We start from the raw sequence: 13,270 nt of genomic DNA on the forward strand, positions 1-13,270 counted from the left end.
GGCCCTAGGTTCACTGGTTCGGATCCCAGGTGTGGACATGGCCCTGCTTGGCACGTCATGCTGTGGCAGGTATCCCACATATAAAGTGGAGGAAGATGGACACGAATATTAGCTCAGGGCCAGTCTTCCTCAGCAAAAAGAGGAGGATTGGCAGCAGTTAGCTCAGGGCTAATCTTCCTCAAAAAAAAAAAAAATTACTACGGATCCCAGAACATTTTTGTTTATGTGGATTATATCAATATTCACTGTATTAGAAATTACAGCAAATGTTTAAATTTTTCGTTTAAAAGTAATAATAAACTCATTATACATTAACAGAAATAACATTTTTCATAAAGAATGACTCTTTTCCAAAACAAAAAAATATTAGTGAGAATGTCTTACTTTACATTTTTTGTAAATATTTTAGCTGAATTCTTATGTCTGTTTCTACATTCAGTCTTTTGCAGTTGCGCACATGTGGTAATCCTTGGAATACTTCACTATACCCTCAAAATGAAAGTGAAAGAAAAATATTATTAGAATAGTTTTGACCTTGTGAGACCCCCTGAAAGAATTTTAGGAAATTCCAGGGCTCTTGGATACCACTTTGAGAAGCACTGCTGTACACAGATCCCAGCTTTATATATTTATATATATGTTGCTTTGTTCTACAAGGAATGTGAAGCAGCCTAAAGGGAACAATAATAGAGTAAATATAAATATTTAGAAATGACAGTCAGGGAAATTATATTTTAGAATAGGATATGAAGTCCAGTAAAATAAACAGTTGCTTAGCTAATGTTCTATCAACCAAAAAGCAAGTAGCCATTATTATTATTAGATGCAAATAAGGTTCATCCATATTTGTTTACCATATTATTAAATAGAGATTCTTTAAAAACAGCATCTTTTCTTGACTTTTCTTTTTTAAGAAATGTGACCATGGAAATCAGTGGATCTATAGTCAATAAACAGCAGTGTGTGACACAAAAAATCCAGATATTTATTGCTTATAGTAAATTTTAGGGGGAAACTGTTAAGTAGTTGATATAAATATTAATAAGCTCTTTGCTTCCATATTGTCTTTTAACTTTTAGAATAGAAATGTGTGGGTGACATAACCAGTCTTACAATGAAGTAATCCAGTCAGGGACTTTTTCTGTCCATTTTTCTAATGAATAAATGTATAAAAATATTTCGTTATTCTTTTCCAAATAAGGAGAATGTTTTTATACTTCTAACTATTAGAATGACATGTTTGTAGTGTCTAATTGCTGTTCTTTCGTGTGTAATCCTTTTCTATAGCTGACTGGAAATATCGGCATGCAGGATTAATGGCCTTATCCGCTATTGGTGAAGGATGCCACCAGCAAATGGAAGGAATTCTAAATGAGATAGTAAATTTTGTTTTGCTTTTTCTTCAGGATCCTGTAAGTACCAGTAAATATTTGATTCATAATTATTACCGCAGTTTCACATGGGAATCCATTGCCCTTACTAATGCAAAGGAACATATTCTAGCATCCAAGAGTAAGGTATGCAGCCTGTAATGCTGTGGGACAGATGGCTACAGATTTTGCACCTGGTTTCCAAAAGAAATTCCATGAGAAGGTAAGTAACAAGTTCTCAAACACTCAAACTGTGAGAAGGGTGGCATTTCAAAGTGTGTGCTTATATGATTTCTTTTCACAGGTGATTGCAGCTCTGCTGCAGACCATGGAAGACCAAGGCAATCAACGAGTGCAGGCCCATGCGGCTGCTGCTCTCATTAACTTCACTGAGGACTGTCCCAAGTCCCTACTTATTCCGTATTTAGATAATTTAGTGAAACATCTGCATTCCATCATGGTACTTAAACTTCAAGAGGTAAGTTTCAAGATCTTTAAGCCTGCTATGTGAAGATTAATTTAGGTTAATTTGATGGGTCAGACCTGGAGACACAGGAACTTTTCAGCATGGCCATACAGATGGAAAGTTAGGAGGAGGGCAGTCAAGGCTGTTCTGAGTAGAGTAGTTCAGGCTTGACCAGAGAATGGGCCGGTATTGGAACTGGGAAAGGTGTGGCCTAAAGGTTAGGTAGAATCGGTACTGTCCCGCACCACATAGTGTTTCAGTCGGCTGTGGACCACATGTATAACGGTGGTCTCATAAGATTGGGACCGCATAGCCTAGGAACAGAGTAAGCCATGCCATCTGGGTTTGTGTGAGTACATTCTATGATGTTTGCACGACAACGAAATCACTTAACAACGATAGTGAAATATCCTAACAACACATTTCTCAGAACATATCCCAGTCGTTAAGCTGCGCAGGACTGTATATGAATCGTCTTGAAAACAAGGCAGTTATTCTTGAACTCTCATTTATGTAAATTTGGAAGAACCATTTTATGTTCTTAACTGCTACAAGAAATCATGGCAATGTGATTGTAGGAAATTGGCACGGTAGCATCGTGAGGCATAAACAGAAAAGGGAAAAGATTGAAGGCAAGACCATATGATCATTGTTCAGGGAGCTTAGATGGTAATAGTGGCAATCTGGTGGAAAAGGTGATTCTAAAAGATGTTTTGCGGGAAGCATTAGCAGTTTCTTTCTGCCAGTTTGAATTTTGAAGGATCAAAGAGAAGGAATTTTCAAATGTTGACCATTCTCCTAAACTGGGTGACAGAAGATGTGAAAAAGAATATCCTTTTTGCGTTAAATATGTTGAATTTTTAAAATAAGTCCTGGCCATCCAAATAGAAGACAGTTTCTGGTTATAGCTTAAGTAAGAGGCACCCTAAAAATGATTGAATAATGATAGTGCAGCAGTGTGTGAGAGAGAAGATGCAGGTAAGAAAGGCAGAGCTTGAAGCCCAGTTTGTTGTCTCATACAATGAAAATAAACTACTGCTATAAAAATAATAGGAATAGAAAGGACATACAAAATAAAAACCTTTTTTACTATTCAACAGATAAAAAGTTACTGTCAAATTGTTATAGACGTTTCTAACACTCAATTTCTGTACCTGATCTCATTATGGGCTGGTACAATTCGTGAGCCACATTTTGCACAGCACTCGTCTGAAGGAGAACTGGGAGGAAGACGAGAGATACAGAGTCTCAGAAGGCAAAGAAAGGGATCTGAAACAGGATGAGTGTTCAGTGTCAGATGACAGCAGACTAAGAATATGATAACATAAGTGTACCTAAAGACAGAAGAAGGTAGATGCAAGTTGAAGGCAGATCAGTTGGTTGGTTAAATCAAGAATAGATGGATCAAATCTGACTTTACAAGTAGGTTTGGGTAGGGGTGAAAGTGCGAAGAGAGTCTCTGTATTGTCTTGCCTCTCTCTTACGGCCAGTGTGAGATAGGTAAGGACTGAAGGAAGGAGTTGCTGAGATGCTATGGGGAGGAGGATAAAGTATGTGAGCAAGAGTTGTGTGAAGAGAGGGTAGCCAAGGAAGGACCTTCCTTTGAGATCAGAGGTAGGTTGGGACGTTAAACATGAAGCAGATGGTGAGATACAGAAGAAGGGAGTAAGTTAACCTTTTAAAGGTGTGGTGGAACTCATGATACAAAGTCAAGAGCTCTTCTGAGAGTGTGGTTGTAGTTAATGAGGGGAATGAAGAAAATCTGGAGTAGTTACTGGGTCAAGCATTCACATGAATCCACAATTACAAAATAAGAGTGCTAGATGACAGCATGAGCCCAGCTGCAAATATCCAGTAAGGTTGTTACTAGCCAAGTCAGAGAATACTAGAGATCTTTGGTGCAGGAGAAAGGGTGATCTCATCTCTTTCACCAAGATGGAGAAATGAGTGCAAGAGAGGGCACTGCCCAGTGGTATCATTAGTGATATCTTCTGGAGAGAGTCAGATGAGAAGGTAAAGGCATGGACCAAAAAGGGAGTTTTCTCCATAACATAGTTGGACAGCACATAATATCTAGTAAGTAGTGGGAATTAAAGGAAAGATGAATGGGAAGGATAGGCATTAAGCTTAATGGATACAAAAATTTTAAGAGGAGTCAGTTTTCTGCTTGAGAACTAGCTGTGCTTTGAGATAAAGCAAAAATGAGTAAGGAGCACTCTTAACAGGAGAGAGAGAAGATCCCACATAAATAGTTCAATAGGGATTCTTAAATTTACTCCAAAACCTATAGTCTCCACACTGGCTGCTGGAGAGTAGTCTTAACCTGGTATTTCAAGAAAGTGTTTGGGAACTTGAGGGGAGTATTTCTTCATTTACATAATTTATGTTTTGTGTGTTCCTTCTCCTAGTTGATTCAGAAAGGCACCAAGTTAGTTTTGGAACAAGTTGTGACATCTATCGCGTCAGTTGCAGATACTGCAGAGGAAAAATTTGTCCCCTACTATGACTTATTTATGCCATCACTAAAGCACATTGTTGAGAACGCAGTTCAAAAGGAACTCAGACTTCTCAGAGGAAAAACTATTGAATGCATCAGCCTCATTGGTCTGGCTGTTGGGAAGGAAAAAGTAAGTGATTTGTAGTACGTTGAATTTACTGTATGTAATTTGGCTATGGAGGCATTGAGGGTTTTTTCCTTCTGATAATTGCTGTTTTAGACGCTTGTTTTTCTATCATCTTATGTTACTCCTATTTTATATATAATTAAATTGTTGCCTTCATTTTTTCATCGTTAATATTAAGATTTCTTCTTAACTCAGTTATGTGCTTGAAACCTCCCCCTTTCCCTATCACATGTGCGGTCTTTCTCTTGGGAGGGATGTGGAGTTCAAGATCCATATGTTTAGTTTCACCCATTTAGACATGTGCTTGGAAACATTCCAGTTGCTTTCCTATTAATCCAAAAAGCATCAGGTGTCCTAAGAGAAAAATCTATGTACATATAGCTGTTCGGAAAATGATTAGCAAGGACCGTTGCCTGTGTGTTTTTCTTCCCAGTCAACATCTCATAGTTTTCAAAACTAATCCAAAAGAAGTTCCTCTGTCTCGACCCCTCACATTGTGATTCTCAGAACTGTCAACATAGAACCTCTCTCTCTCGTCTCCTCCAAAATCAGCATCAATATTATCTTACAAATTTTCTTCTATAGGACACTGAGAACCTAATCAGTGAAACATTTTGTGTCCCACACTCTATCTGGCTTTCAAACTATCTTTGAAACACTGCCTGTTTATACAATGAAGATTGCCAGAACAGGGAGTTAAATGAGAATTATCCAGTTCTATGGAGCAATCCAAAATTTTCTTTCTGGATTTGTGTTATCTTTTTACTGTTAGAAATACATAAGCCGTAGACCAAAACTTGATGCCTTGAGAAGTATCTTTATACTGCACTTCACTTTGACCTTCACTGGAAAATATTTTCCTAGAAAAAGCAGTAAGTCCGTTGTGATATAGGTGAAAATTTTTCAGTATTATGTTTTTATCTGAGAGGTTATGATCCGTGTGGGAAATGTCATTGGTTTTTTGGAAAGTTTTCTTATTACACAAGAAATGAGTAATATTGATGTCGATTTTCCTACATGTTTTCTCCTAGTTCATGCAAGATGCATCAGATGTGATGCAGCTGTTGTTGAAGACCCAGACGGACTTCAGTGATATGGAAGATGATGATCCTCAGGTAAACCAGCCTTCACACATTCATCTTGGTCCACTTAGGAGTTGCGCATAGTGCAGAGTTAAATGTGCTGAAAGGAATTGAGTCATAGGTTTCTTGAGATAATTTCAACCCCTGGTTTCAGAGACATTTCTTCCCTGGTTTTCCTTCTGCTTCTCAGGCCGTATTTTCTCAGTTTATTGTAGACTGTTACTCTCCTCTGACTCAAGTTTTTGGTGCTCTTGAGGGTTCTGTCGTCCTAGGCTCTGTAATCTCGTCACTCCCCCTGAGCAGTGTCATCCATAATCATGGCTTAAGTTTTCCCCTATATGCTTGTAACTTCCAGATCTTTCTCTGAATTCAAGGTTCATTTGTCTAACCACTTACTGGCAATCTCCGTTTGGAAGTCTCCTGGCCCTTTGAATGCCACATGACTTCCTTCCCCTCTCAAAAGAAAAAGACAGAAATCCAACCTTCTTAGAACTTGCTGTGCTCTTCTCTCTCTGCCTGTGAACAAACATTCATTTAGCGTAAAAGAATCCTCCCCGACTCACCCTGGCCAACTCCTGCTCATGTTTCACGTCCTGTACGAGTCTTGATGGTGGGTACCTATGACACAGTGTGGTAATGACATCTTAAATGTCTGTCATAATCCTCATGGCATTCACAGTGCCTAACATATAAGAGGCACTCAATAAATAATTGTTGAATTAAATTTTGATTTTACACAGCCACACTAATTATTTCCCATAGGTTAAATAGGAAAAGAGAATAAACAAGATAGAGTATAATATAAACAACGTGTGTATGTGTTTTAATAGTATGCAAAATAGTACCTAAGTATGCATGTATCATTGTCTGTATATAGATAAATGGTTAGAAGGATACTTAGCAAACTGCCACTGGGAGGAGGCAGAGGGGACCGTGAGCTGAGAGGAGGGCAGTAAGGGCTGTGCCTGTCGTACTCCCCTCACTCCCCTCTGCATCAGCGTTTAGTAGAGTGCCTGCCACGTGGAAAACACGGCATATTTGTGGAATGAATGCACTTCATTTTTACACTTAAAATTGGGATTTTTTCTTTTGTTTTATTTTTTAAATTAGGAGTGGGGAGTGTGTGTGCACACGCACGCAAGCACACACGCACTTATGTGAGATAGACAGATACTGGGGAGTAAAAGTCTCTTTCTGGGTTGCAGAGATGATGAATTAGAACCAGATTGTAGGTAATTTGCAGGTGATTAAGTCGTTGTAAACACAGTAGTAGGAGAAGTGGTGTCTTAAATATACCCAGTCACTTACGTGGAAAATTAAAACAACTAAAAGAAAGGGATGTTTTGTTTCTTAGGTGTTAATAAATGTTTAATGAATGGAACGCTAGACAGTAGGGATACAAAGTCAAGTAAAATATGTTCCTACCTTCAAGAATATTAGTGCCTAGAAGTTGATATGTTTAAGAGGGTTTTATTTACATGATTCAAATGCTATTAGGGGAAACTATATATTGCTTGTTGAAAGGAGGAAAAATAGACACAGTCCTTCTTTCTCTTTTGCCTCACCTACTGTCTGCATCCCAATGTAGAGGTTCACAGTGATTCTGTTATTGTCTCCGAACATTTTAAGTATGTGACCTTAGAAAATGTGCTTACTGCTTCAAGAGCCATGTATGTAAAATAAAAAATTGTTTCTGTGAGATAGGGAAATGGCTTTCTTTATGATGTGGTATTTACCCCTTGTTTTTAAATCAATTTTAATTTAATTGTAATCTTTCCCCCCAGATCTCTTACATGATCTCAGCATGGGCCAGAATGTGCAAAATCCTTGGAAAAGAATTTCAGCAGTACCTTCCAGTGGTTATGGGGCCTTTAATGAAGACAGCTTCAATTAAGCCTGAAGTAGCCCTTTTAGATAGTAGGTGTCTTTGTGAGGACATAGAAATTATAAAACTTCTCTCTTTGTTATTATTTTTAACCTGAATTTGTTTTCTTCCCTTTAATAGCCCAAGACATGGAGAATATGAGTGATGATGATGGTTGGGAATTTGTGAACCTAGGAGATCAGCAAAGTTTTGGTATTAAAACTGCAGGACTGGAAGAAAAGTCAACTGCTTGTCAGATGCTGGTAAGTTATGATAATGTTTACTAAACTTTGTTTTACAACTTCTCATAATACATTTCATAAGATTGCTTTTCATGATGCTAAAGAAATTGGTGTTTTTTTGTTTGTTTCTTGTTTTGTTTTGTTTTTTTGAGGAAGATTAGCCCTGAGCTAACTACTGCCAATCATGCTCTTTTTGCTGAGGAAGACTGGCCCTGAGCTAACATCCATGCCCATCTTCCTCTACTTTATATGTGGGACGCCTGCCACAGCGTGGCTTTTGCCAAGTGGTGCCATGTTCGCACCCGGGATCCGAACCGGTGAACCCCGGGCCGCTGAGAAGCGGAACGTGCGAACTTAACCGCTGCGCCACCAGGCCAGCCCCTGAAGAAATTGTTTTGAAGAGTTAGTGATATATTCTTTAAAAAATGAAGTGTGGAAATCTTTTGACGCAACATTTCCATTCCTGGATTTCATGCAGCTAAAACCTTTCATTATCAGTGCTGTTTCTAATTTAAAAAAAGAGAAAAATAAGCAGCCTGAAGACCTGTTATTAGGAAGATCAATAATTACTGTACCCTGGAGTATTATGCAGCCATTACAAAGCTACATGTGGACAAAGGTTTTTGTCTGTGTTGTGCTTAGTATATAGTAGATGACTGAGGAATATTATTTTGAACAAATGAACAGAACTGTGGTCATAATGTTAAAAATAAAACTGGCATGATTCCAGTTGTGTAAACAAACATGGTAGGAAAGTCAAAATGTTTATAGTGGTTATCTCTTACAGTATTATGGGATCAATGTTTAAGTTCTCTTTCTTTGAGGGTTTTTTTTTCCTCCTTTATGAGCAAGTGTGTTACAGACAATGAGGGATAATATATTTTTTAAAAGATAGAATTGAGATAACCCTAAGTAAAAGTTATTGGCTTAAATTTTATTTTGTGTTAATAAAGCATTGTTGTGTTCTCTAATTCATTTAAATGTATGTTTCTTAAACTTAGCAATATTTAGTGCCTGTAATTTGTAAACATTTTGGATTTTTGTGCTTTTTCTCTCAGTTGAAGGCAAATACAAATGTAACATCGGTAAACAAAATTATCAAATCTTTTAATGTAGTGAGAAAGAATAAACAAACAATTTTAAAAACAGCATTGTGATTTTTGGTTTCACTATTGAAAAGATTTTTTAAAAATACCAAATAATGTAAGCCTGTTTGCTACAGATTTACAAAGTAAATGATATGCTACAGTTGTTTTCAGAGTTTTTTATATCTTTTAAAATTATTTTTTCTTAAGTGGTATATTTTGTTTGAAGTATTTTCAGAGTGCTGACACTTGCTAAATTCTCACACACAAGAAATAAATATGAAGTGTTCCACATTCGAATGACAATACAGACTACAATCATTTCACAGCCCTTTCCCATTTGACAGTTCTTTTTGGTTAGAGGACTAATTTGACAGTCCTGCATGCAGTTTGAAATGTAGTTCTAGTCAGGATACAACATTCTGTGGTCCTTATGATTTTGCTGTTTGTTAACAAATAGTAATACTTACAAACTAACATGAATCTTGACTTCTTTTTCAATACTTTGGTTTCAGGTTTGCTATGCTAAGGAGTTAAAGGAAGGCTTTGTGGAATACACTGAACAGGTTGTCAAACTGATGGTCCCTTTACTGAAATTTTATTTCCATGATGATATCCTACAATTTTTGAATGCAAAACATGTCTAGGTGTAGTTAAATTGTAGCTTGTTCAAGTATTATTAGACTTCGTGTTAACTGAAGTAGTATCACCATTATTGTTTGTGTTTGCACTGGCTGTAGTTTCATATTGTAGGCTTGGTTCTTTGCATGTGCCTTTGTTTCACTGTGCCAAAAAGATGAAAAAGAAAATGTTACCTAGCTTCTAGTTGACAGTTTTCTCTGGACCACTGAAGGACTTTAAAGATTGGTATTTTATTAACAAATGTTTACAATTGTATATAATTGCTAGTTTTCCCAAATACGTTTTGGTTAAGAAATGTTTCTTACAGGTTAGAGACCCACTGATACTTAACTTTCTGTAGCACAAAAGCTTACCTTTCAGATGTGGATGGCACCTTTGGGGAGAAACACCTCTTAGTAAATCTGCATGTTAAATGTTTTCCTCCTCAACATAATGATAGTGGTAATTAATATGTGTAGATGCATTGTTAGGCCTTTATACACACACAGTTTCATAGATAGGTAAAAAAAGACAGCCCAACAGAATGGTAAGCCCAGACCCAAACCCAGATCTGGCTGACTCCAGAGCCCCCTTCCTTGTAGTTCCTCATGCAGTATTCTGTAGTGGCATCCTTTACAGAAGACAGCTTTTGCCTGGCAGAGACTTCCCACGGTGCCAGAGGACATAGCAGAGTTGTTTTTAAGAGGAAGTCTCAAGACCTTATTTTACAAATGATGTTAGATAGGGAGAGGCAGTTAATCTTTATTGAAAATGAGAAGGCTCCTGCAGGAAGACACCCTCAATAGTTTTCTCAGTAAAGTCATAGCTTCACTTGCATTTATTAGAAACATGTTTTACTGAGAGTAAAAGTCTTGAGACATGCTATAAGGACCCCAGGTCCTTCCACAGTCATTATTATGTTTTTGGGTTACATTTGAGTGCTTATTCCTGCTATATTGTAGGTGATAGAAGAGACAGGAGCTATGTTTTAGGGGCAGGGAGACTTCTATTTTTATACACATGTTATATTTAACACAGGCTCTTGGATAGCAACCTTAGGTAAACAGAAGTTCCCTAGCACCTCTGCTAACTCAGTGAGCACTTTCAGAAAAATGATAGAATAATCTTTTGAGGATAGTTGATTATATTTTCTTAACAATAAAACGTGTTCGAGTGGCAGCAGCAGAATCCATGCCTCTTCTCCTGGAATGTGCGAGAGTTCGTGGTCCTGAGTATCTCACACAGATGTGGCATTTCATGTGTGATGCTCTGATCAAGGCCATTGGCACAGAACCAGATTCAGATGTCCTCTCAGAAATAATGCATTCTTTTGCAAAGGTAAATATTTTTCTTTTAATAATATGTATGTTGTGTGTTTATTAGTCTTGTTAAATAAATTAGGGTTTTTGTGTGTGTGTGCTGTAACAAATGATTTTTTTTTACCAAAAATGTGCAGTTCTTTTTTATTTTAATATTTTGGTGTTGTCATTCTTTTTGTTTGTAATTTTTTTTTTTTTCAGAGTAGCTACTCTTGTATTCCAATCTTGATTAGTTTCTACCATCATTTACCTAATAATCCAACCACAGAAGCTTGGGTATCATCTCCAACTCACGTCTAGTTTCTGTCCTATTCTCCCTCCAAAATTGCTGTTTTTTTGTCTTTGCCTTGTCTCTTGTTTGTGCTGTTGAAATAGCCTCACTCGGTCTACTCCAGAAACCACTCGCTTTTTTCCTCCCCGTTCCTTCTCCTTTTCTCAAGCATTAAGAAAATTGACTCCTTAAGTGACTTAAGTCACTCCTCTTCCCATATTCCATCTCTTGCTCCACAGTTTGGTTCAACACTTCTTCAGCATCTTTATTTGTCCTCATTTACACCTCAGCAGTTCAGAATTTCTTCTGTATTTTTTCAAAGAATGCATGCTTCCGTGCCTTTGCCCATATGATTCCCTCTGCCTGTAATGCCCTTCCAGGGCACACTTACCCTTTCTCCAATGCTGTCTCTGAACAGTGTGTGTGTAGTAACTGATCTCCTTAGAAGCTGGTTGGTCAGTTTCCTCTTTGAATCCTCAGCACCTAGCATAATGCCTGGCACTTAAGATATGCTCAGCACTTGTTTAAAAGAAAAATATTTTTAAAATTCTTCTCTGATAAATACTGGCATGGTAACAAATACAAACCGAGTATATCTACTCATGTACTCAATCTTCCAGAGTACTGAGTTATGTTAATTTTTCTCATGCTTCCTTGTGATTCTTAATGGAATTTAACATTTGACTCTAAAAACCCTTAGATCTTATAGGTTGCTTTCTTTCCTCAACCTCATTTTAGTGCATTGAAGTAATGGGAGACGGATGCCTTAATAATGAACACTTTGAAGAACTGGGAGGTATATTGAAAGCTAAACTCGAAGAACATTTTAAAAATCAAGAATTACGGCAAGGTAAGTTTTCCATGCTTTTATTTCTGAATGTAATCCTTGACCGTTTGGCGACCATTTAAAAAGACATTTATTTGGGTGTGTTTTAGTTAAAAGACAAGATGAAGACTATGATGAACAGGTGGAAGAGTCACTACAAGATGAGGTAAATTATTCCCTTCAGAACTTAATTTACATGACCGTTTGCATCTGGAAGACTTTTAAATGCTTAAGTTTCTGATTCATCTGACTTATTGTGATATGATCATCAGTGATCTTTACAGAAGAATCTGATGTGTGTGTATTTCAGTTTAGAGGATAAGTGGTCTGAAATGAGCTGGTGCGTGTGTTGGATGCCGGGTGTGCGTTCTGTTGTGGTGCCTCACGTGAAAGCACTCTGGAGCCCACCGAGTGTTTTCTTTCACGTCCTCCTGGAACAACCATTTGTACTTGGTGGTGCTTTCACCATTTTAAAGATGCATGAGCTCACACTCAGGTGTTAAATGACTGCCTAAAGCCACACACTGTTGACAGTCTGGGGCTTAAGGCCAGATCTTTCTTGTAACGTGAGCTGTCTTTCTGCTGGACCACAGAATAAGGCAGATTTCCTTATCCATAATACACATGCACAGGTTGATAGAATTCTTCTTCCCCTTGTTACTCAGGTCTCTTCTCAACGAGCCGCTTGATGCCATCAAACATATTTCCACTGCGAATTTAGGGTCCAGAATGGGTGGCATGTGGCCATCCTGGTAGACCAGTGTTAATGTGCAGGTCGTGTCAGTTCTCTGCAGAGTGCTCACGCGCTGACATGCAAATTGCTCCTAGGCATGAGATGGATGTTTTAAGTAACTGACCCCATGTCTCCACCATCCTACTCCAAAATTGGAAATGTTCTTGCAGAAAACAAAAAAAAAATACTAAAGTAAAAACACTTGTGTTTTAGAACTTTGAAATTTGGTATAATTTTTCAACCTTATATTTTGTAAGTGTGTTTCAAGAAAAGTGCGATAAGTGCAGGCAGTACTTGCCACACACCTTTATCTTTCCATGGGCAGGTAAGAGACATGACATGCAATTGTTGAGGTAACCTCAGTTTCTAGACTCTTGCTATGCTCTTAAGAAAGTGATGAGAAATCTAATTTTCTGCATTTCTTAGATTTTTTAAATAGATGTTACTGTTAATAATAGTGGGGATACTTTTTAATACATATGGGTGTGTTTTTTATTTTATTTTTTTAGGATGATAATGATGTTTATATTCTGACCAAAGTGTCAGACATTTTACACTCAATATTCAGTAGCTACAAGGAAAAGGTGTTACCGTGGTTTGAACAGCTGCTTCCATTAATTGTCAACTTAATTGTAAGTGTTAACCTCTCTGACAGTTGTTTTAGATAGTTCACCTGGAGTTCTTTCATTGCAGCATTTGAAAACTTAGACTTGCAAGTTAAAGTGGATCTTAGGAATCATGAAGAGTTTCCACTGTACACCTTTAAT

The 13,270-nt window shown here is 37.5% G+C and overlaps 1 protein-coding gene across 4 annotated transcripts in view; it reads left to right on the forward strand.

Moving 5' to 3' along the window:
• IPO5 (importin 5) overlaps positions 1-13,270 on the forward strand; it is a 55,638-nt gene that overhangs the window by 36,647 nt on the left and 5,721 nt on the right. For all 4 annotated transcript variants that reach the window (XM_070239939.1, XM_023621747.2, XM_070239940.1 and 1 more), the window contains 12 exons: positions 1,288-1,412; positions 1,504-1,593; positions 1,675-1,848; positions 4,245-4,463; positions 5,492-5,575; positions 7,327-7,459; positions 7,548-7,669; positions 9,249-9,345; positions 10,520-10,692; positions 11,683-11,794; positions 11,881-11,936; positions 13,013-13,135. In XM_070239939.1, coding sequence (XP_070096040.1) covers positions 1,288-1,412; positions 1,504-1,593; positions 1,675-1,848; positions 4,245-4,463; positions 5,492-5,575; positions 7,327-7,459; positions 7,548-7,669; positions 9,249-9,345; positions 10,520-10,692; positions 11,683-11,794; positions 11,881-11,936; positions 13,013-13,135 — 1,508 coding nt within the window. The remainder of the gene's footprint in view (positions 1-1,287; positions 1,413-1,503; positions 1,594-1,674; positions 1,849-4,244; positions 4,464-5,491; positions 5,576-7,326; positions 7,460-7,547; positions 7,670-9,248; positions 9,346-10,519; positions 10,693-11,682; positions 11,795-11,880; positions 11,937-13,012; positions 13,136-13,270) is intronic.

Source organism: Equus caballus, chromosome 17 (genome assembly GCF_041296265.1).
Source record: "Equus caballus isolate H_3958 breed thoroughbred chromosome 17, TB-T2T, whole genome shotgun sequence".
Lineage (NCBI taxonomy): Eukaryota > Metazoa > Chordata > Mammalia > Perissodactyla > Equidae > Equus > Equus caballus.